Source organism: Leptosomus discolor, chromosome 14, assembly GCF_034619465.1.
Source record: "Leptosomus discolor isolate bLepDis1 chromosome 14, bLepDis1.hap2, whole genome shotgun sequence".
Classification (NCBI taxonomy): domain Eukaryota; kingdom Metazoa; phylum Chordata; class Aves; order Leptosomiformes; family Leptosomidae; genus Leptosomus; species Leptosomus discolor.
This window is the reverse complement of record NC_141404.1, coordinates 934,102-953,202: the sequence shown is the minus strand read 5'-3', so window position 1 is coordinate 953,202 and position 19,101 is coordinate 934,102. Positions and strand designations below refer to the sequence as shown.

The window sequence follows — 19,101 nt, the reverse complement described above, 5'->3', positions numbered from 1 at the left end:
CCGTGGGGAGCAGGAAGGGCATGAGGCTGCCGGCGAGACACGGGGGGAGCTGCCAGCCCCACAGCCACCTCCGGCTGTGGGGCAGACCCATGGCCGGTCCCAGCCCGGGGTGGAGCGGGGCGCTGCCGAGGAGGTCGGTCACTCACCTCCGCAGCGTCCTTCACGCTGAGCACTGACACTGGGGGCCAGGGACAGTGTGAAAGGGAAAAGCCAGCAACACCACCCTGGTCTTACACATTTATTCCTTTTTTTTTTTTTTCTTGTTTTTAGAGGACAACACATTCAGACAGCTTTAAATACAACGGCCAAGTACAACTTTCCGACGAAAGCAGCAGCGGCACAGCAGCGCGTGCACTTACAGGCACAGCCGCTGACACCAGCCCAGTCCTGGTGGGGGAGTCGCCTCCTGTCAAAAAACCCAATAAAAATCCAGATATTTAATATTTCATCAACCCAGAACTGCCACGCCGAGGCACAGAAGTGGGTCAGGCAGAGACGAGACGAGCTGAACGCCAAAAGGCCGGTGAGGAGCGCCCGGGTCTTTTGCGGCGCTGAGCCTCCCCTCGGCTCGGGGAGCAGCGAAGGGGCACAGACGCCCTGCCCGGGGGCGCGCAGGGGGAGGCCAGCGGCGCACAGGAACAAACAGGAACGAGGGAGCTGCTGCCGGGCTGGCCCGAGGCCAGGGCTCATTTCCCCCGCAGCCCCAGCGCCCCTCGGGGCGGTCGCTCCCAGAACCCTTTCCTGCCCGTTTCCTTTCCTGCTCCTGGCTCCGGCTGGTGGGGAGGAAACAGCCGCCACGGGCAGGGGGGGGAGCTGGGCTGTCATGTGCCCCCCGTGAGGTGCCCACCCCGCCAGCGCCAAAAACACGGACTGTCGTGACTGGGGGGAGCTCGCCCCCTGCTACAGACCTGGGGACGCCCGGGCAGGGTGGGTGGAAGGGGGCCGAGCCCCACGGCAGATGCCTCAGGGAGCCACGGACACCCCCTCCTCCTGCTCGCTCCCCCCAGACCTGCCGGCTCCCGCCCCGCTCGCAGCCCTACGGCACTGTCACCCCGCCAGGCGCTGCCCTGCACGGGTGCCCGGCCTGTGCTGCCCTTACCTGCGGGCTCCCGCTCACCCGGCCTCGCAGCACCGCTTCTACTCATACACATCCTTCTTATCTGCGATGTAATCGACGATCTCCTGCGGGCACATCAACTTCTCTGCGTCTCCGTCAGGAATTTCGAAGCCTGGAAGAAAGCGCAGGCACGTGCTCAGCCCCGGGCAGGGGAAGCAATTCCTGCTGGCTCCGGCGCCCGCAGCTCGGCAGGGGACAGGCAGGCAGGGGCCAGCGCTTCACGGTGCAAGCGGCCCGGTGTGACATCGCTCTGGCAGAGGGGACAAGGCAGAGGGGACAGCAGCTGGCGGCCAAGCCAGGCGGCCAGTGCCCCTCGTGCCTCGATAAAGCCACCGCCGCCTTCCCAGAGCTCCCCCTGCCGCCGGTGTGCGACGGGAGGGGCCGTTCTCGGTGGCTGCAGGCGAGCTGGGGCCTGAAGCCCCTCGGCGTTCAGCCCGCTCTGCGGTGCTCGCACAGCCACGGAACCGGGGCAGGAGCTCGGGGGCTCTTGGCGGCGCAGCCTGTCAGAAATACCCCTCAGAAAAGTGACGTCTGTCTTTCCAGCCCTCGTGGCTCCCCAGTGACGCTCCACCCAGGGTTCACAGGACGTGGATTAAACACGCGGCCTCAGCAACCCCTCGGCAGTGAAATACCTGCTGGGGTTTTAGAGAGCGAGACCAAACCCCGGGGATATCCAGGGCCTGATAGGACAGACTGGGCACATACGCCAGGATTCAAGAGCTTTAAGTGAAAGCATGAAGAAGTCCAAAACCAAGTAAAAAAACCTTGGAATATAAACTAATAACTGAAAACCACCTTTTTTCCCCTAGCAGCATCAAGTACTGAGGATGAAAATCAATTCTTGCGAAGAAAAGCCCAGAGCACCTGCACTTGCACAAGCAGGAGCTGCAGCCGCTGCGCTAAACGTGGCACTGCTGCCCTCGCTACACGCCGCTGTCCCCACTGCCCCCTCCCCAGCCACACGCCAGGAGAAAAGCCGCCAGTGCTCCCGTAGGACTGAGCCCTGCAGCGGATGGACCGACGCCTGCTCCTGCCTGCCCCAGCACCCGTCCTGACTGACCGGGACGGGCACGGTCTTCTGCGAGTGACGTCAGAGGGCAGCCAGGGGACTACGGACAGACAGAACTAACGCTCTTCACTACGGCTGCACCTAAGGATGAGCCGAAAAAAGGCAGCGACGAATCCCAGCGCGGATTTACCAAATTCATCTTCCATAGCCATGATGATCTCCACTTGGTCCAAACTGTCCAGACCCAGGTCCTTCATGAAGTGAGACTCGGCGGTCAGCTAGGGGAGGGAAAACCGAACGGCGTTTGGCTGCAGCCGCTGCGGTACGACAGAGCCGGGAGCAAAACCCCCGCGTTAAACCGGAGCCTTTGGCCCTCCTCCCCGCCACCAGAGGGGCCGGCGCCGCCTCTCCCTCCCCCGCAAACCCGCGCCCCGCCTGTGGACAGCGGCTGCCCGGGGGGCGCACGGAGCTGCCGGCGGCCCCCCCCCCCCCCCCCCGACCCCCCCCGGCCCCACTCGCCTTCTCCGGGTCGATCTTGTCGTACAGCTTGAGGACGTAGAGGACGCGGTCCTTGATGTCCGCCAAGGTCAGGGGTGGCAGCTCGGAGAACCGGCGGCACGGCGGCCAGGCCGCCCGCGGCACCTGCAAGAGACCGGGCAGCAGCGGGCAGCCCCGGGCCGCCCGCCGCCCCCTGCCCGCCCGCCCGCCCGCCCCGCCTCGGGCCTCACCTGCGCCAGCGGCCGCGGCAGCGGCGGGGCCGCTCCCGGGGGGCGGCGGGGGCAGAGGGTGGCGATGGCGGCGGGCCGCGGGTTGGCGGGCGGCGGCGGCCGGGGCAGGAGGCGGCGGACAGAGGCCGAGAGGACACGGGCCGCCATGGTGACCTGATCCCAGCGGGCACCGCGCCGCTCCCGGCAGCCCCCGCGCGGGGCCGTGAGGGGCGGCGGCGGCGGCAGCGCCCCCTGGCGGGCGGGCGGCCCCCGGTCCCGGCGGCAGCAGGAGTCACGGAGCCGTTCCACAGGCAACAGGTTTAATGGCATCGCGCACAGCGGGGAGCCCGAGGCACGCACAGACCCCCCAGCCCCTTCCCGGCCCCCCAGCCCCTTACCGCCCCCCCCCCCCCCGGTTCTCCGTCAGGCCGCTCCCGGCTGGGGCTGCCGGTACCGGTAGAGGCAGACGGTGCCGTCCCGCCGCCCGGCCAGCAGGCAGGCGGTGGTGGTGGCCCAGCGGGCCAGCGCCCAGCTCCCCGCCGGGCCCGGGGGCAGCAGGGCGGTGCAGTGTCCCCGGAGCAGGTCCCAGACGGCGATGGCGCCCGATGTCAGCACGGCCGCGGCCGAAGCGTCCTTGACGTCGCCCTCCAGGTACCTGCGGACGTGGACAGACGGGTCACGGTTGTGAGAACACCATCACGGAACGGTGTGGGCTGGAAGGGACCTTGCAGACCACCCAGTCCAGCCGGCTGCCAGGAGCAGGGCCACCTCCCGCCAGCACAGGCTGCTCCAGGCCCACCCGTAGCTGCTGTTTGAGGAGCAGAACCCAGAGGCCGACCCCAGCCGAGGCAGGACGGCAGGTGACGGGCCGTGACCAGCCCCCCCGGGCAGGAAGGGCCTCCAGACAACCCTCCCGCAGCCCCAGCGCACGAGTGAAAGCTCTTCCATCCGCCAGGACCTCGGCCCGCCAGCGTTTGTGCGCATCCATCACCGCGTTTCCTCCGCCAGCGCAAGCCCGAGCCCGAGCGGGCTGACTGCAGGAGGCGAGGCAGGGGAAGGAGGAGGTCACGGGGCTGCAGGGAGCTGCTCAGCGCCCACAGCCCCGGCGCCGCGCTGCCAACGGCACAATGGCCCCGGCGCCTCGCTTGTGGAGGGTTCCCCATCCTGATGAACCCAGGGACAGCATTTCCGCAGCCGCGGGGGGCGGGGGACACGGGTGAAAGCGCCCGCACGCAGCCGGGCCAGGGAGCGCGGGGGTCAGGGCGCAGCCGGGCGCGGGCAGCGGGCAGGAAACTGCCCACACCCTCGCCCCGTCCCGGCCCCTGCGCGGGACAGACAGCAGCGACGGACGCACCTCTGTGTCCCCAGCGAGACGGCAAGTGGAGCCCCACCAGCACCGTGCCCCCGCTCGCCGGGTGGTTCCCCCCCAAACCACCGTGCAGCCAGCGCGCAGTCCCCGGGGTACTTGCCTTCCGGCCTGCCCGGGTGGGAGGGAGGAGACCACCACCCCCCTGCTCCTGGCTGTCTTGGGGTTGAACGCAATCACGCGGAACGCGGGGTTTCCACAGGACTCGCTCTCTTTGGCATGGGGGTGGCTTAAAACAACAAACAGAAGCCCCTGATAGACAGAGGAAAAATACATCACTAAAAACAGCAGCAAGAGAGGAAAAAACCCAAAGAATTTTCCAAAAACTAATTGCTTCTCTTCATAACCAAAGCCCCATGGACAGTGATGCATTATTTTTCCTGAATAAAATAGCACTGGTTTACTTTTCCTGTCCAATGAGATAAGAACCAGAGCAGCTGCTACCCGCTAAGGGCTGACGCAGTGCAGAGAACCCAGCTCGGTGACCCAGCGGGTTTGCCCACTTACCTTCCTGTCTGCCAAACCTGCCATAGGATGAGGTGACATTTAAAGTAAAATTTCTGGGCCTCATTTGGATCCCTGGGAGCTTAAAATTCAACAAGAATCCCACGCAAACCAGCACAGCTGAGAACAGTGGCTCTCGGCGCAGCCACAGGCCGGCATGGAGCTCCCTGGGACAGATATTCCGAGGAAGTCCCCACAGAGGGTGACTCAAGCCACCTCTATTGGACAAGACGTTCTTGTCCCAAAAGGTTCAATGCTCACTGCAAACAATCAAATCCTCCATAAACCACAAAAATCCATCGGGAACCACAGCACAGGTGGAAGCAGGGGGGAAAGACTCATTAGTAGAATCTTGGGTTTAAACAGTTGATGTCCCCCGGGGTACGTGCACGTAACAAGCCCTTCCCACCGGTCTTCCGACAGCGGCAGCGTGCCATCGCCACGCCGGCAGCCACCCACCTGTGAAGCGGTGGAGTCTCGGCAAGCACCAGCCCTGGGGCAACAGAACTTCTCCTTCCCGCGGGCGAGAAGCTGCCGCTTCGGAACACGCCTGGGCGCATCGCGCTCCTTTTGTTACTGCGCTGCAGGAAGCCACGAATCCAAGGCAGCCCGTGGGGTTTAGTTCTCCCAGCTTAACCCATCTGCCTTTGAACTATCTCCAGGGTATCGAAACAGAGCTCAACCCGCTCTAGAAACCCTCACCCTCAGTCCCCGCCAGCGTTGGCCCGTGCGGTTCCTGTACAAACTGCGCGTCCTGTTCCGTACGTACCGAGTCGGAATACGCTCGGTGGCAGATGGAAGCTGGGTAGGAATAACCGACGTGCATCTTCTTCAGGAGCTGGCCTGTTGTCAGATTCCTGCAGTTGGGGAAAACACAAATTCTGAGTGCTTTTCCATCCTCTGCCGGTCGTTTTCTGATCACAGTTGCGCCCCTGTGCGAGAGGGACACGGTTCTGGTTCCGCCCGAAGCAAAGTCAGACACGAGCCCGCAGGAAGAGGCAGAAGGAACGTGCCGCCGGCAGAACCGCAGCAGCTCAGTTCATTCCCCATCCCCGGCTGCGCGCAGACCCCCGGCCCTTTGGCAACCGCCACCTCCCAGGCACACCGGCGGCCGCGGCTGGCCAGCCCGCGCCGACACCGGCCGGCCCCATCGTCCGAGCGCAGAGGAAACACTGACCAAACGGCAACGCTGTTCACCGCCGTGGTGCCGACCAAGGCGTCCCTCATTCCTTCTACTTCGGCAAAAGCTGTCACGGTTTCCTCAGGGGGCATCAACGTCTGTCCGTCCTTGGCCCTGAGCGGCAGGGAAGGGCAGTCAGAGCAACGTGTTCCGCGCTCGGCCCAGCTCCAGAAAGAACAGGAACCCGACACTTTTCTACACCCGAGACGATTCCTCACTTTTCCTCCACCTGCCACGCTGAACCACCCCGCACCCAGCAGACTCACCGGCCTGTCTCCGACAGCGACACCATCTCCACGTGCTGCTCCTGCACGGTCCTGCTGCTGCTGACCAGCCTCCTGTCCTTCAGCCCAAGAACAGCTTTTATATTTCCAGTTTTTACCACTGATTGCTTGAATGAGTCATTCTCAGAGGAATAAAGCAAGAGCCTAAATTAAGAGAAAAGCACGCCTGACGACTGAAGGAAGCAGAACTCAAACATGCCATAGCGTACAAAAATAAGCCGGTGTTTAAAAGTCTGCCACCTCTAGGGGTGAATAAGCAAGTCTTTACAGCTGATTTTTAGCAATCCCTTCCATATTTTCCAACAGTTAAAGCAACTGAGAAAATGACACATTAATAAGAAATCATTTCAACCACTACACAAGAGGGAAGCTGCAGCAATCCAGGGTGCAAAGCGCTAGTAAGAAATAAACACACCACCTTATTTCTCCAATCTCCAAGTCTCCCAGCGCTATACACACGAGATTACAGGTGTCCGGCAGAGGAACGATCTGTATTACAGGAACCTAGGACAGCACGAGAATTCAGTGTCACCCACAACGTCCCTTTGACTTTATTTCCATTTTCTAAAGCGTTTCAAGTAAAATGATATGGAGCAGGACTAATTTTCAGATCCCTCTGAAGAAGCACACTTAGATTAACAGTCCCTGTCGATATACGAGACAAAAAGTGTCTCCAGGGAGCGTAAACGTAAGCCAGTGGCTGCAGCCCCCGTTGGGTACGTGGAGGGTCAGACGCCAGCGGGTAACACACCCCCACACGAGCTGCTGGCCTCCTCTGGCCTCCTCGTCAGCAGTGCAAATCGTTCTCTGTCACCTGATGGCATGAAGAATTTTTGCCACCCAAAGGACCTACCTTGCACCCAAGGCTGGAAGCTCCTTGTGTCTTGGGAACTAACACAAGAGGGTTGCCCTGAATTCCAGAAATCAGGACTGTGTTCGTACCTCTCCGAGCTGCCAAGTATGGACCTTGCCCCAGCGGTCGGGTGCCAGAGGCTCCCACAGGGAGACCGAGCTCTCGCAGGCCGTCACCACGCGCAGCTCCCTGCGGCCAGCGGCTCCCCACCACACGGTGCTCACGTCCACGGCGCAGGAGCTTGAAGGATCCTGCCCGAAACAAAGCAGCACTTTTGGTCTTCTTCCGACAGCCACGGTTACCTCACCTGGAGGTTCAGCCCAAGAGGGTCTGGTATTCGGTGCGATGAGAATTGGAGGCTAAAACTTAACGTTTAGGGTGTTTGATTTCGGGTGAAGTGGCAGCAGGGCACCAAGGAAAACAAACCTGGTGGGCTTCACCCTCAGAGTGAGGGTGGCTCCTCCACAAAAATCACTTGTTGTTTGAAACAAGAGGGACCCGGCAGAGCCCAGAGCTGGGACAGGGCCGGGGGCCCCATGGCACAGCCCCACCAAAGCCCGTGGGCCACCTGCCTGCGGCCGGGCGCTCGCTGCCCCGGCTGCACAAACGGAACAAAGCAGGGGCCTTCTCCCTCCTAAGGGAGTTTCCAGCTTCAGCCCTCTTGTGGGCTGGTTATACCGACCCCCCAGGCTGGCTTCTGGAGCAGAGCTTTGCACTTGGGTTTGGCAAAGCTGGAGGGGACCCAGCCCCGAGCGCGTTCCACGGGCTCTGCCACAGATGGCACCTCCTCGCCTGCCCACGTCTCGCTCCGAGACAGGGGACAGTGCAAGGACAAGGTCATGGCACGTGCGATCACGGCTCCGCTCCAGGAGGGTGCGAAGGGCAACACGTGTCCCTGCAGTGCTGCCGTGCCCCAGGAAATCTGCTCCTTACGGGGTTAGTCAGGGCCTGAAACGGCGACAGGAGGCCTCAGGAGCCCCAGGGCAGGCAACAGGGCTACGAGGGCTGAGATCACTTTACCCGGGGCTGAAGACAAACGCAGCAGTGCTGTGTGTTTCGACATCTGCAGGTGTTTAGACATTCATGATTCAGAAACACGCTGCGATCCTGCATCAGTCAGGAGGAGGCACGCAGCAGTCTGACCCTTCAGCGTGCTTTACACGAGTGAAGACAGAACGGATCGAACTGGGCAGCAATCTGTTTTGTTCAGCTAGCCCTTCTGCACTTTGCACTGCATTTTTGTTAAACTTGGTATTGAAGAGCTGCTACTGCTCAGGAAACAATTACCCAATGTCGTCCCACCTTTAGCTTCGACACAAGCTCCAAGTTCTCTTCTCTCAGGCCATCGAGAAGCTCCGGAGTCAACTGTTCCGCTACATCTTTTTTCTGCACAAACAAGTAAAGAAAGAGGATAATTCGACTTTGAAATTACATTCAGCACCTGCAAGAAGAAAGCAGGAGCGTGAATTCGCTCTGCGTGCCGTTGCTGGAGAGCTGTGGTAGGAGCACGTCTTTTGCACTTGCATGTCTTTGCAAAACAAGATCTCCCAGCCAGGTTATCTCCTGGTTTCACCTGAAAATTGTCTTTTACCACCACTTGGCATCTCTCAGCCTTCAGAGACAAGTTCTCTCAGTACCCATCCCACATGCAAGTTATTTAATCTCCTTTATCCTAGCTGAAAATTTTCCTTAGGGTAAGACCAACACGACGTGGGTACCAGAAACTTTTTGGTCTACCCATTTCAAACACGCACCCTGCGGTGACACCTCTGGCTCCATCAAGCAGAGTTTTAAAGAACTTGCTCTGGAGGTCAAAAGACCTGAGGCAACAGACAAGAACCAAACATTTCCTCAGTCAGCTAAAAGACAGCATGCAGGGCTGGCACGCCACGAGGTCTTCCCCCTGCAGTCGGGTGAGACTCTGGAAGAGGGGATTCGCCCACAAACCCACCGCTTAGTACCCCGGCAAAGAGCCCAGCCCGTCACCTGTTCAGGAGCAGCTCTGCAGGATCTCTGCTGGTTGCTCTCTGACTGCTGACGCTTCTCCAAGGTCGCAGCCTCCTCAGATTTGCTGTCGGGATCCCCTTCAGCTTCTGAAGGAAACGTCACACCTCGTTCCTCCTCTTTTCTAGCAGCTCCCGCGCCGCAGCTGCCCAAGCGCAGGGGGTCGGCAGAGCCTTCGCGTCCCCCCTCAGCCCCGACCTGGGCAGAGGCTCCTCTGGAGGAAGGGGGGCTTGCTCGCACGGGGTGTGCAGAAGGCGAATTGGGGAAGCCCTCACTGCGTCCTGCTGGCAAAACGGCTGGGGTTGCCCCCACGACAGGGAACGAGCAAATCTCAGACTCGGGCTGAGTGGCAGCACCAGCCAAGACAGTCCCCATGGGAGTAAACAGCAATTCATGGGTGGAAAGGTCCTTCCTGGAAGCTGGGCTTTCTACGTGAGGTGACTTGGGCGATCCGTTTTTGACAGGTGAAATCAAATTACTTGTGAGACTTCTTTCTTCTGGGTTCATCTGTGCGTCTCGCGCGCCCTCTGAAGCCACGCCATCTCCTAACACACTAGGAGCAAAAATCTCCAAGTCATTCACGGGGGAAGATCCTAATTTCTCGAGTTTCAGCAGTCCAAATTCCTCATCTGGCAGGTGAAAGTCTCGGACACCCAGCGTGGAGGCCAGCCCCTGGAGACTGCGGAAGGAGGAGAGCGAGCCGCAAGTATCGGGGTCCACAGGAGCGAGGCCGAGAGGAGCAGGACGCTCGGAGCCCATCGGACAGCTGCGTCCTCTGTCGCGCTCATCTAGACAACGACAAACGCCAGAACACAAGAGAGGACATCACGTCACAGAACCACCAGCAACCAGCCTGCTCGGAATCTCTCCCCCAGAGCGCCGCTCGGACCCCTCCCCGCCCCCAAAGCCGTGGCCATCCTAACGCAGGAAGCGGCACTTTTCTGAAAGACGTTACACGCCGCGACTGCATCGACCTGCGGCCACAGCATCCTTGCCCTGGGCTGCCAGGACTGACCGAGGGCTTGGCCAGCCTGCTGGCTTTGGTTTTCTCCCAACACTTTCCACAATATTGACAGACCCTCAGACTGTAATGCTGCTCCTTGTGTTTCACTAAAAAAATACCATCACTCATCAACAGGCAGACTTAGCTGGGGAACAGATTTACACCCATTTGCTGGAAAATCAGGTCCGGTGTGCGCAACATTTGCTCCAACAGCAGAGGCAGCTGAAGAAGTTCTCAGCCCCGCTCCTCACCCACGCCCCGCTGGTCTCTCCCCACCACTGTGCTGAAGCAGGAATTGTCCAAGGAACATGGGCACCACAATGATCTACGTTTTTAAAAAAACCCTCTCCTGTTTAAAAAACCCCCAATAGTTAACCCCTATCAGGTTTTCTGGAATAAAAAAAGGTGGCAGGGCATGAACAGCAGCGCACGCCCTCACCGGGACGTTCCCCGCCTCGCCCCCAGGCTGCCGTTTCAGGGAGCGCCTGCATTTGCTGCGGTACCTTTTGGGACCCGGCCGGCCCTCTGTCGCACAGAAGAACGCGGGGAGCGGCGCGGAGGGACGTCGATGGCCGGGAGCTGCTCAGCCCTGCCGGCTCCTCGCACGTGCCGAGTCTGAGCGCGCTCCGCCGGGCCTTCACCGGCCTGGCACACAGGTAGGTGGGCTTCCAGACATCCCATATGGCCGGCAAGAGTTTCCCTCCCCGGGTTCAGAGAATCGCTGTTCTGAGGCGGGTTTTGAACCTGCCCTAACAGAGGCTCACAGCATGTGCCGGGAGGAGGATCAGCATCTGCTGGCTCTGTCTCTCCAGACCCAAGCGCTGCAGCAGCAGCAGCCAACCTTCTCTCACCTGAAGGTGATTTTTCAAGAGCAGCCTCACAGTTTTCCTTTTCACTCCGACACTCACTTGGCAGCAGACTCCTGCTTTCCCTCGGGGTTATCAGATCCAGGCTCTCGAGCAGTTCCTGGGACACTTGATGCACGGCGGGTCTGCAGGTCGGCTTTCTTCTCCCCTTTTGTTTCCTCTGTGATCGCCTCTGATCCGCCTTTGTGCCAGGGATACTGCTTTGAGAAATCGACCTGGGTGAAGTGCTGCTGCTGCTGGACGCAGGAAGAGATTTCTGAGGACTGCCTGAATTTGCTGGATCGTTTTCTGCACCCAGAAAAGGGAAGGGCACGTCCCCTGACTCCAAATCATTTTCAGCTCTTTCTTGGGAGGGCCGATCTGAATTTGCAGCTTTCTGCTTGCGCCTGCTTCGCTGCCCTCTCTTGCTTCTGCCCAGCTGGCTGAGAATGACAGCGTCAAGGTCGACTTTCCTCTGGCAATTCGCCATACGGCGAGTTGTCCTGACATAGTACTCAACCGGAAAGAGAAGCCCCTCAACCACCGTGCAAGAGTTCAGGGCGCTTTCAGGAGCTGCCGCCTCTTCTGGATGAGAAAGTCCTGGCTGAACGTCGAGCTGTTGGTTCTCCAACCGTTGTTCAGCATTGCCCAGAGCAAGATCTGCAGGAAAGGGGTTTAAGCTGGTAGAGTCACTTTGATTTCCTGCGTGGCTTTTGCTCTCACTAGTTACAGCGCTGTTCCCGTCGGCAGGCAGTACTTCACTTTCTGAGGCCAAACCCAGAAGCCCAGGTGATTCCCCCCGAGCCTCACACAAGCTCTCACCGTCCCTCGGTTTCTTTACACCGGAGGGTTCTTCTCCTCCATCACCGCTGGCGCCAGGCACAGCAGAGTCGCCGTTCTCTGCACGCGGCCGTGCAGGCTCACGGTCACCAGCTGCGGCCACGGCACGCGGGGACCCCGGCTGCCCACCATGGCTGCTGTCCCCCCGCGCCCACGGGAGCAGCGTGGGCGCTCCCGGAGGGGCACTGGCTCCAGGCGTGTCTCGGACGACTCCTAACGCTGCGTTGGGAGGAGCGGAACTGTTTCCTTGTCTCCGCACAAGCGCTGGGCTGGACATTCCTTGGGCACTTTCCTCAGGGTTGGAGGGGCTGCTTCGCCTGAAGACCGGCGACTGAAGTTCCTCTGCGCTGGCGAGTTGACTTTTCCCCGTTTCATCGGCGTTGACTAGATGCACATCACTCACCGATTCCCCTTCCTCCAATACCAGAGCCTTTGTCCGCCTCCTCAGCTTCATCAAGCTTCTGGAGGCTCGGGGTTTTCTCTCCTCAGGGGCAGGTCCAACCCAGCACAGGTTTTCCTGGCTAGCCGGTACACTTTCTGCCCGTGAGCTGTCCGGCAGGCTGCCTTCGTTACCGGAGAATTCGGGAACATGTTTAAACGCGAGGGATGTTTTCTTCTCTGTGTCAAGATCAGAGCAGGTTTTAGTCTGTAACTGAAAGGTTTCATGTTTGTCAGCACCAGGAGATATGTCATCTCTGGAACCTGTGGGGAAAATGCCACACGTGTAAAGCACCCCCAGCAAAGTCCCGTCCGAGAAGAACATCACGCAGCAAGACTAGGCGACTTCGTTAGGAGCGAAAGCGCCTGGGATCCTACAGCGGGCACCAGGGAGCGCCGCAGGCTGGTGCGGAGGAGAGGAGAGGTTATGGCGGGTGACGGCTCGGCAGCGCTGCCGGGGCCGGGCGGGTGTGGGGGCAGCGGACGGGGCAGCAGCCGCAGGGAGGGGACAGCGGGGCCGGGAGCCCGGCGGGCGCAGCAGGGCGCTGGTGGCCGGGCCGGGCCGCCCCCCGCCATCCCCCGCCCGGACCCGGGGCAGCACACTGCCGGTTCCTACCTGCGGGGCTCTGCTCCCGCCGGCCTCCTTCCGCCGCCGTGCCCCGGCCGTGGCTCCTGGCTCGCTCGGCTCGCCGCGCCCGCTGCGGAGACAACACCGGCGCAGGGCTGGGACCGGCCCCCCGCCACCTCCCGCCGCGCCCGGCCGCACCGAGCGCCCCCCCCGCCGCCGCCGCCGGCCCCGGCCCGGCCCGCTCACCCGCAGCCGGCTGACGGTCTCGCTGTACTCCCTCCTCAGCAGCGCCAGCTTCTCCCGCAGCTGCAAGACACAACGCACCGGGCTGGCACCGCCGCGCCGCGCCCGCCGCCCCGGGCCTCGCTCGGTCCCGCCCGGCCCCGCACCTTCTCCTTCTCGGCGCCGCTGAGGGCTCCTCCGCCCGCCGCCTCCCCCGCGCCCGCCAGTCCTTCCATGGCGCCCGCCAGTCCTTCCATGGCGCCCGCCGGTCCCTCCATGGCGCCCGCCGGTCCTTCCGTGGCCGCCGCCGGCGGGAAGCGCGCGGCGCGGGGGGCGGTGCGTGCCCATGGCAACCGGGCCGCCATAGGCCGCGCTGGCGGCGGAAGCGCTCCCCGGAGGACGGAAGTGACGTAGGGGAAGCCGGGCGCGGCTGGGCGGAAGCGGTGTGGCCGCCATGGAGCTGAGCGAGATGCTCTACAACAAGTCCGAGTACATCGAGACGGTGAGGGGGGGCCGGGGGGGCCGCCTCGGCCTGCTGGGGTGTCGCGGCGGCGGGGCGCGGGCGGCGGCGGGCCCCGAGCGGCCGCGGTGACTCGCCCCTTCTCCCCGCAGGCGTCCGGCAATAAGGTGAGCCGGCAGTCCGTGCTGTGCGGCAGCCAGAACATCGTCCTCAACGGCAAGGTAGGCGGCGGGGAGGGGCTGCGGGGTCCCCCCGGGCCGGTGCCTCGCTCTGCCCGGCGGCTCGGCTGGGTGGGAGGGGAGCGGGGCCGGGCCGCGGGGTCCCTGGCGGCACCGCAGCAGCACCCGTCCGCTGTCCGCCCCGCGGGGCCGGTGCTCTGCTCGCCGAGAACGCAAACGGAGCTCCCTCCGGGATGCTTCTGTCCGCGGAGGAACGCGTTTCTGTTCGTGCTTGAGCGTCGCGCTGGGTCTCAGCTCCCTGTCTGCAGCTCGCTGGCGCGATGGGAGCCCAACCGGTGGCTCCGGGTCCTGCGCATTTGCTTTGTTCTCCCTTTTCTTTTGACTAAAAGAATCGTCTGTAAGGTAACGTGATCTCGCTGGAGTGGTCTGACGTCTGCCGGAGCCTGTATAACACCTGCTAACACGGGTGGAAGTTTGAGCTCATTCATGTCACTCTCCTTCTCCAGACAATCGTGATGAACGACTGCATCATCCGCGGGGACCTGGCGAACGTGCGGGTTGGCCGGCACTGCGTGGTGAAAAGCCGCAGTGTCATCAGACCACCCTTCAAGAAGTTCAGCAAAGGGTAAGGAGTCCCCTCGCTGAGGGAGACTGCAGTTAACATCTGTCTGCCTGCAAAGAGACGTTGGCTTGGCTGAGGTCTGAGATCAAAGGGTCGTGTATTTGCAGAAATACCTCCCTCCAAACCTGCCTTTCCCTCAGACCTTTAGCTTTGCCCTGAGGGTCAGCGTTCCCTTCAGGCCATCACATGGAAAGGCTGGGGTCTGTTAAAATAGTGAAGGGGAGAACGTGTTTCCTCAGCTCGTTTTTTAGTCACAGCATCTTCCTGTCGCTCATTCGGGCCATCCCGTAGAGGTGAGAAAGACCCGTGACTGTTCTGCTTCCTTAGCATCAGATCTGCCCCTGGTACCTGGCTGGGGACGGGTGACCCTGCAGTGCAATTCCGGGTCTAGCCGTGTCGCGGATCGGTCTGTCTGTTGTCTCTCCTGTCACAGGGTGGCCTTTTTCCCTCTCCACATCGGCGATCACGTCTTCATAGAAGAGGACTGCGTGGTCAACGCCGCCCAGATCGGCTCCTATGTCCACATAGGCAAGAACTGCGTCATTGTGAGTGCTGCCTCTCGGGCTCCTCGTTCACCTCCCGAGCGCTGCCGAGGCTTTGTGACCGCAGCGGGGAGGTGCCTGCGCCGGCTGGCTGGAGCAAGCGCGCTTACTCGGGGCCGTTCCCTTCTCCTCCTCTTCCTCCGCCACAGAAAGCTTTGGCTTTTCTGAGGGTGGCGGGTTCAGCTGAGCCCTGGTTGCAAAATCTGTCCCAGCACTGTGGTCCCTGTGGCTGACAGGGCTGCCCGGGGAGGGCAGCCTTTCCGCAGGGTACAGGGGGAGCCGTGTTTCTGCGCAAATAACACAAAATAAGCAAGGGTGCTCTCGGCTGAGGCCTTGCTACGTTACGGCACGACTCGGGTTTTAGGCGCTGCTTTGCATGTCGACACGTGTTGGTGTGCCCTGCCTGTACGTGTGTTAGTCGAGAGCAAACGGATGTTTTCCCTCAAAAAAGAAAAGAAGTGAATTCTGTTGGGATGAGCGTTCAGTCGGGGCCAAGGTTTATTCCTGCGATCTCTTACGCAGCACGTGTTTGAGCAGTTAAACTTGTTGCACTTTAGGTCGCTACGCAGTAATAAGCAACAGCACACGGTGTTTTAAGTCTAACCTTTTCCTAATCTCTGTTTTAGGGTCGTAGATGCGTTTTGAAGGACTGCTGCAAAATCTTGGACAACACAGTACTACCTCCTGAAACAGTAGTCCCGCCTTTCACAGTCTTCTCGGGCTGCCCAGGTACGCTCCCTCGAACTGTACGTGCCCAGAAGTGAGGGTAATGTGGATATTCTTGCTTAGAAGTGAGGTTGCTGTGACAAAGTTGCCCATTAGCATTTAGTGCCTAAAAATGAAGGGGTAGGGCACTCGGTGGGCTGGAAAGTAACAGTTTTACCTTGTGAAGCCCATGGCGTTAGTGTCCTTGGGGCAGGTGGCACATGTTTCCTCAGAACAGTATTTCTGGGGTGTCCATCCTGTACAGTAGCAGAGCTTTTCAGGCCCCTGGAACCCAACAGGCGTTGGGCTCTGGCAGCGGGAGCCCTCCTCTCCTCCTCCTGGAGTGTCTCAGTGGCTCAGGCTGCCGGCACTCCGCTTGCCCGTTGTTCAGCCGTTAACGGGAGGTGGGTTCCTCAGAGTGAGCTGTAGGAGCGTTCAGTCCCTGCCCGTGGGCCGGGCTGTGCTGAAGAAGGCGTTGTGCACGCTGCACGCTCCGTCCTTTGCCCTCTGGGGGTGTCTCACGGGGAGCAGCGGAAGCTGCTGCAGACCCGGCCGCCTGCCCCGGGGCTGCGATGGGATCGATGCCTCCGAGCTGCTGGATGCGAGAGGAGAGCCCGTGGCTGTTCTGTCCGTGTGCACCCACCATTCCGTCAAAGTCACTGCTTGGAATGTTGAGTGTCAGTTATTTCTGCTTTCCCCTGCAAGGGCACTGACGGCCACACTCTCTTGCTCTTCCAGGACTCTTCTCTGGGGAACTCCCAGAATGTACCCAGGAGCTCATGATCGACGTCACAAAGAGCTATTACCAGAAGTTCTTGCCGCTCACTCAGGTCTAGTAGCCCATTTACCGTGTTTCAGAGCCGTCAAGGCACGCAGGAGTTCTCGGGGCGGGGAGAGGGATGTTGTTCGGTGAGACCAGGGCACGGCCCTGCGCTGCCCCCGAGCGTTCCTCCGCGCTGACGGTCTGGCCAAGCAGTCCCTCGTGAACGCTGCTGCGTCCTGTTAAACTTTGTGTGTTCATCTGAGTGTAGCTCATTCCATGTCGTCCAAGTCGTGCCATTAAATGTTCTGGAGCTGGGAAAGCTGGTACAAATCCCTTCAGGGCGGCACCTCCGCCCGGCAGCCGGGGAGCGAGGCCGAGTTGACAGCACGTGCTCCGCAGCCTCAGCCTGTCTCTCCTGTCAGCTCTGCTCCTGCCCCCCAGCAAGGGGGTTTGCGTTTGCTAGAAGCAGATCCCCCTCCTAGAGCAGAAGCGCTGTGTGCTGCAGTGTGTGTCACGGGCAGTGACGTCCCGGGCTTCCTTAGACCCGCTGCTTTCCTTTGGAAAACGTTCGCTGCCCTGTAGGGCGGCGTGTCGAGGTGGGTGGGCTCTTCCTTTCCTCCCTGCGGGCTGAGATTGTCTCCTGTAGCGACAGGATATCGCTCATCATCCAGGGACTGGCTTTAGGACTTGTGGCTGACATTGAAACCCGTCTTTCTCTGCCTTGCCTGGGAGGACACGTAGCTTGTGGCTCCCGCAGCAGCCCTCAGCCCTGTGCTCTCACGCAGGGTCAGCGTTCTCGTGGCCAAGGCGGGTTCTGCTTCCTGAACATCGCAGACCTTAAAGAGCCAAAGGGCTTTGGGAAGGGGATTGCTGTGTCACTGACAGGATTCAGTGCAGCACAAAGTGGGTATTTAAAGGGAGAAAACCGGAGGTGGGTGAGGGAATGCTGCGATTGTCCCCGTTTATTACTCAGTATGTGTATTTGCAGAAAGCTCTTTGGTGCTTCCTGCATAATAAAACTTCAGAAAGAGATTCAGACTTCTTGGAAAGAGTGAACCTTTCATTTTGGACATGGGATAGAGCAGGAGGAGGTCTTGCTGGGAGCAGCTCTGTGCAAGCTGGGGACAGCTGACACATGTGTGTACCTGACCCAGCACCAGGCAGCCGGCTGAAGAGGAGTCTGCCTGCTCTGGCTGCGCGGCGGTGAAGCCATAGGTCAGGCCATTGCTGACCGTTGCGGCCTCAGAGCATTAAAAAAGTGAAGCACAGTGTGAAACAGCTGCTGCTTCGGCCTCTGAGCTGGCGGCTTTCACCCGCAGAGGATTCCAGCTTTGTTGTTTCACGGTGGCTCCGACACAGAGTGTCTTTGCTTCCGTTCTTCGTCCTGAAGCGAGAATCCTGAAGCCGCCAGGGCGACTGCAGAGTCCCCTCGCGAGCCCTGAGGGGTTGGGCGCGCCTGGATGGGGCAGCAGCAGCCCCGGTCGCGTGGCTTCACGCGCTTGGAAACGGCCCGCTTGCCGGGCCGAGCCCTCCCGGCTGGCAGGGCTCCTCTCGTCCCCCGGTAACAAGGCGCCAGGTCTTTGTGGCGGGGGGCGCAGCCCCTCCCTGAGGGTCTCTGCTGAAGCTGCAGCAGCCGGGCTGGCGCTGCCGGGGGTCCGTTAGGTCGTGTCCGCCCGGTGTTTTACTGCACTGTGGTACCAGCGCCCGTCCGACGGCAGCTGGTTCCTCGGGTGCCCCTGAAGTGGGAGCGGAGGCAGGCGCAGGGGGCGGCTGCGTTCTCCCAGCGGGTTCGGGGGGGGTCCATGTGAACGGCCCAGGCTCGCCACTTTTGCTGCCCACGTGAACAAGTATTGGGTGTTCCTTGGGTTTGGGCTACAGGGAGCTTCCAAACCGGCTTCAGCTCCCAAAGAGGTGGAGTTCCTGCGGCCCAGAGTCCGAGTAGCCCTTGCAGAAGCCGTTGGCAGAGGCGTCTAGGAGACCTCCCCCATCGCAAGAGGGATTCTTGCAAGATTTCCTGCGAGTCAGACGTTCAGGGGTTCGTGCTGCCGCTCGCGAGCGCTGCTTCGCCCCGTTGACTTGCCCTCGGCTCTCTCGAGGCGCGGGAAGCCGCCCTGCGCCGGGTCGGGAGGGGGCTGTGTGTGCTGTGTCGCCCTCGTGTCCCCCGCAAAGTTTCAACACCACGCAGGCCGTTTCACCGGGATCGCTTGATCACCGGCCGCAGCTGGGCAGCGTGAAGCAAGGCTGCTGGCGTGGGAGGGCGGGGGGGAGAGGTGGCTGCCAAATGGCGAGGTGCGAGTTGGAGAGTGGGAGCGGGAAGAGCCTGAGCCTGTCCCAGCGCCGCCTGAGCAGCGCAGCATCCGTGTGGAGGGGCAGGTCACTGCGCAGGGGTTCCCCGGCTGCTCTTCCTTCCAGCAGGCTAGGCCGGCGCTTCTGCCTTAATTAAAACCTCTTTTATTGTCTCTGTTAAGGTGGCCTCTGCCAGGGTCTAAAACCAAGCCGCCACTGAAGATCTCAAACACCCAGCACTGTTAACATCCCTTAGATTTGGCCACTTTTTCCTCCTGCCCTCCGAAGCACCCCTTGACCTGGGCTCACCTCTACGCCTCCGCCAGCTCTGGAAGGACGGAGCGCCGGCGGGCTGCAGCGGGCGAGGGCAGCCCCGGGAAGCACGAGTGTGACGGCAACACGCGGCGCAGCGCGGTGCAATAAAGGTGATCCCAAGGGAGGGCTGTGCGGCGTAGCCGGAGCGGAGCCGCGGGTGCGTGGGGGAGCACGTCCCTCGTCCCTTTTCAGGGGTCCTGTGCCAGCAGCGATTGCTTCGAACCCCGAGTCGCTGCTGTGTCTGGTCCTGCCTGCTCTGCCCTGACCAGGGCTGGCCATCCGCGCTGCT

General features: G+C 61.2%; 3 protein-coding genes across 3 annotated transcripts; 1 reads left to right on the top strand and 2 right to left on the bottom strand.

The window, feature by feature from the left end:
- Positions 1-225: 225 nt before the first annotated feature.
- NDUFAB1 (NADH:ubiquinone oxidoreductase subunit AB1) lies at positions 226-3,001 on the bottom strand. Its single transcript, XM_086473145.1, has 5 exons — positions 2,877-3,001; positions 2,646-2,817; positions 2,317-2,404; positions 1,100-1,229; positions 226-406 (listed from the first exon to the last, which is right to left on the bottom strand). Exons 1-4 carry the CDS (start codon positions 2,999-3,001, stop codon positions 1,138-1,140), a joined length of 477 nt encoding a protein of 158 aa, XP_086329271.1. The 3' UTR covers positions 226-406; positions 1,100-1,137.
- Positions 3,002-3,256: 255 nt separating this feature from the next.
- PALB2 (partner and localizer of BRCA2) lies at positions 3,257-13,305 on the bottom strand. The gene is made up of 13 exons (XM_086473230.1): positions 13,108-13,305; positions 12,965-13,024; positions 12,767-12,848; positions 10,531-12,414; positions 9,007-9,812; positions 8,323-8,406; positions 7,110-7,271; positions 6,586-6,671; positions 6,150-6,311; positions 5,881-5,997; positions 5,473-5,560; positions 4,303-4,451; positions 3,257-3,488 (listed from the first exon to the last, which is right to left on the bottom strand). Exons 1-13 carry the CDS (start codon positions 13,303-13,305, stop codon positions 3,257-3,259), a joined length of 4,110 nt encoding a protein of 1,369 aa, XP_086329356.1.
- Positions 13,306-13,388: 83 nt separating this feature from the next.
- On the top strand, positions 13,389-18,862 carry DCTN5 (dynactin subunit 5). The gene is made up of 7 exons (XM_086472952.1): positions 13,389-13,442; positions 13,553-13,621; positions 14,086-14,204; positions 14,635-14,746; positions 15,370-15,472; positions 16,187-16,278; positions 18,680-18,862. The coding sequence occupies exons 1-7, from the start codon at positions 13,395-13,397 to the stop codon at positions 18,698-18,700; spliced, it is 564 nt and encodes a 187-aa protein (XP_086329078.1). The 5' UTR covers positions 13,389-13,394; the 3' UTR covers positions 18,701-18,862.
- The last annotated feature ends 239 nt before the right edge of the window (positions 18,863-19,101 follow it).

Excerpts from the sequence above, each read along its gene's own strand:
- PALB2 (XM_086473230.1), bottom strand. The coding sequence starts at position 13,305 with ATGGCGGCCCGGTTGCCATGGGCACGCACCGCCCCCCGCGCCGCGCGC. Across the intron at positions 6,312-6,585 it reads TTGGAGATTGGAGAAATAAG|GCTCTTGCTTTATTCCTCTG; the intron begins GTGGTGTGTTTA and ends CTCTTAATTTAG. Across the intron at positions 5,998-6,149 it reads TCGCTGTCGGAGACAGGCCG|GGCCAAGGACGGACAGACGT; the intron begins GTGAGTCTGCTG and ends CCTGCCGCTCAG.
- DCTN5 (XM_086472952.1), top strand. The coding sequence starts at position 13,395 with ATGGAGCTGAGCGAGATGCTCTACAACAAGTCCGAGTACATCGAGACG. Across the intron at positions 14,205-14,634 it reads TTCAAGAAGTTCAGCAAAGG|GGTGGCCTTTTTCCCTCTCC; the intron begins GTAAGGAGTCCC and ends CTCCTGTCACAG. Across the intron at positions 16,279-18,679 it reads AGTTCTTGCCGCTCACTCAG|GTGGCCTCTGCCAGGGTCTA; the intron begins GTCTAGTAGCCC and ends GTCTCTGTTAAG.
- NDUFAB1 (XM_086473145.1), bottom strand. The coding sequence starts at position 3,001 with ATGGCGGCCCGTGTCCTCTCGGCCTCTGTCCGCCGCCTCCTGCCCCGG. Across the intron at positions 2,818-2,876 it reads CCCCCGGGAGCGGCCCCGCC|GGGGCGGCGGGCGGCCCGGG; the intron begins GCTGCCGCGGCC and ends GCGGGCGGGCAG. Across the intron at positions 2,405-2,645 it reads ACAAGATCGACCCGGAGAAG|CTGACCGCCGAGTCTCACTT; the intron begins GCGAGTGGGGCC and ends TCCCTCCCCTAG.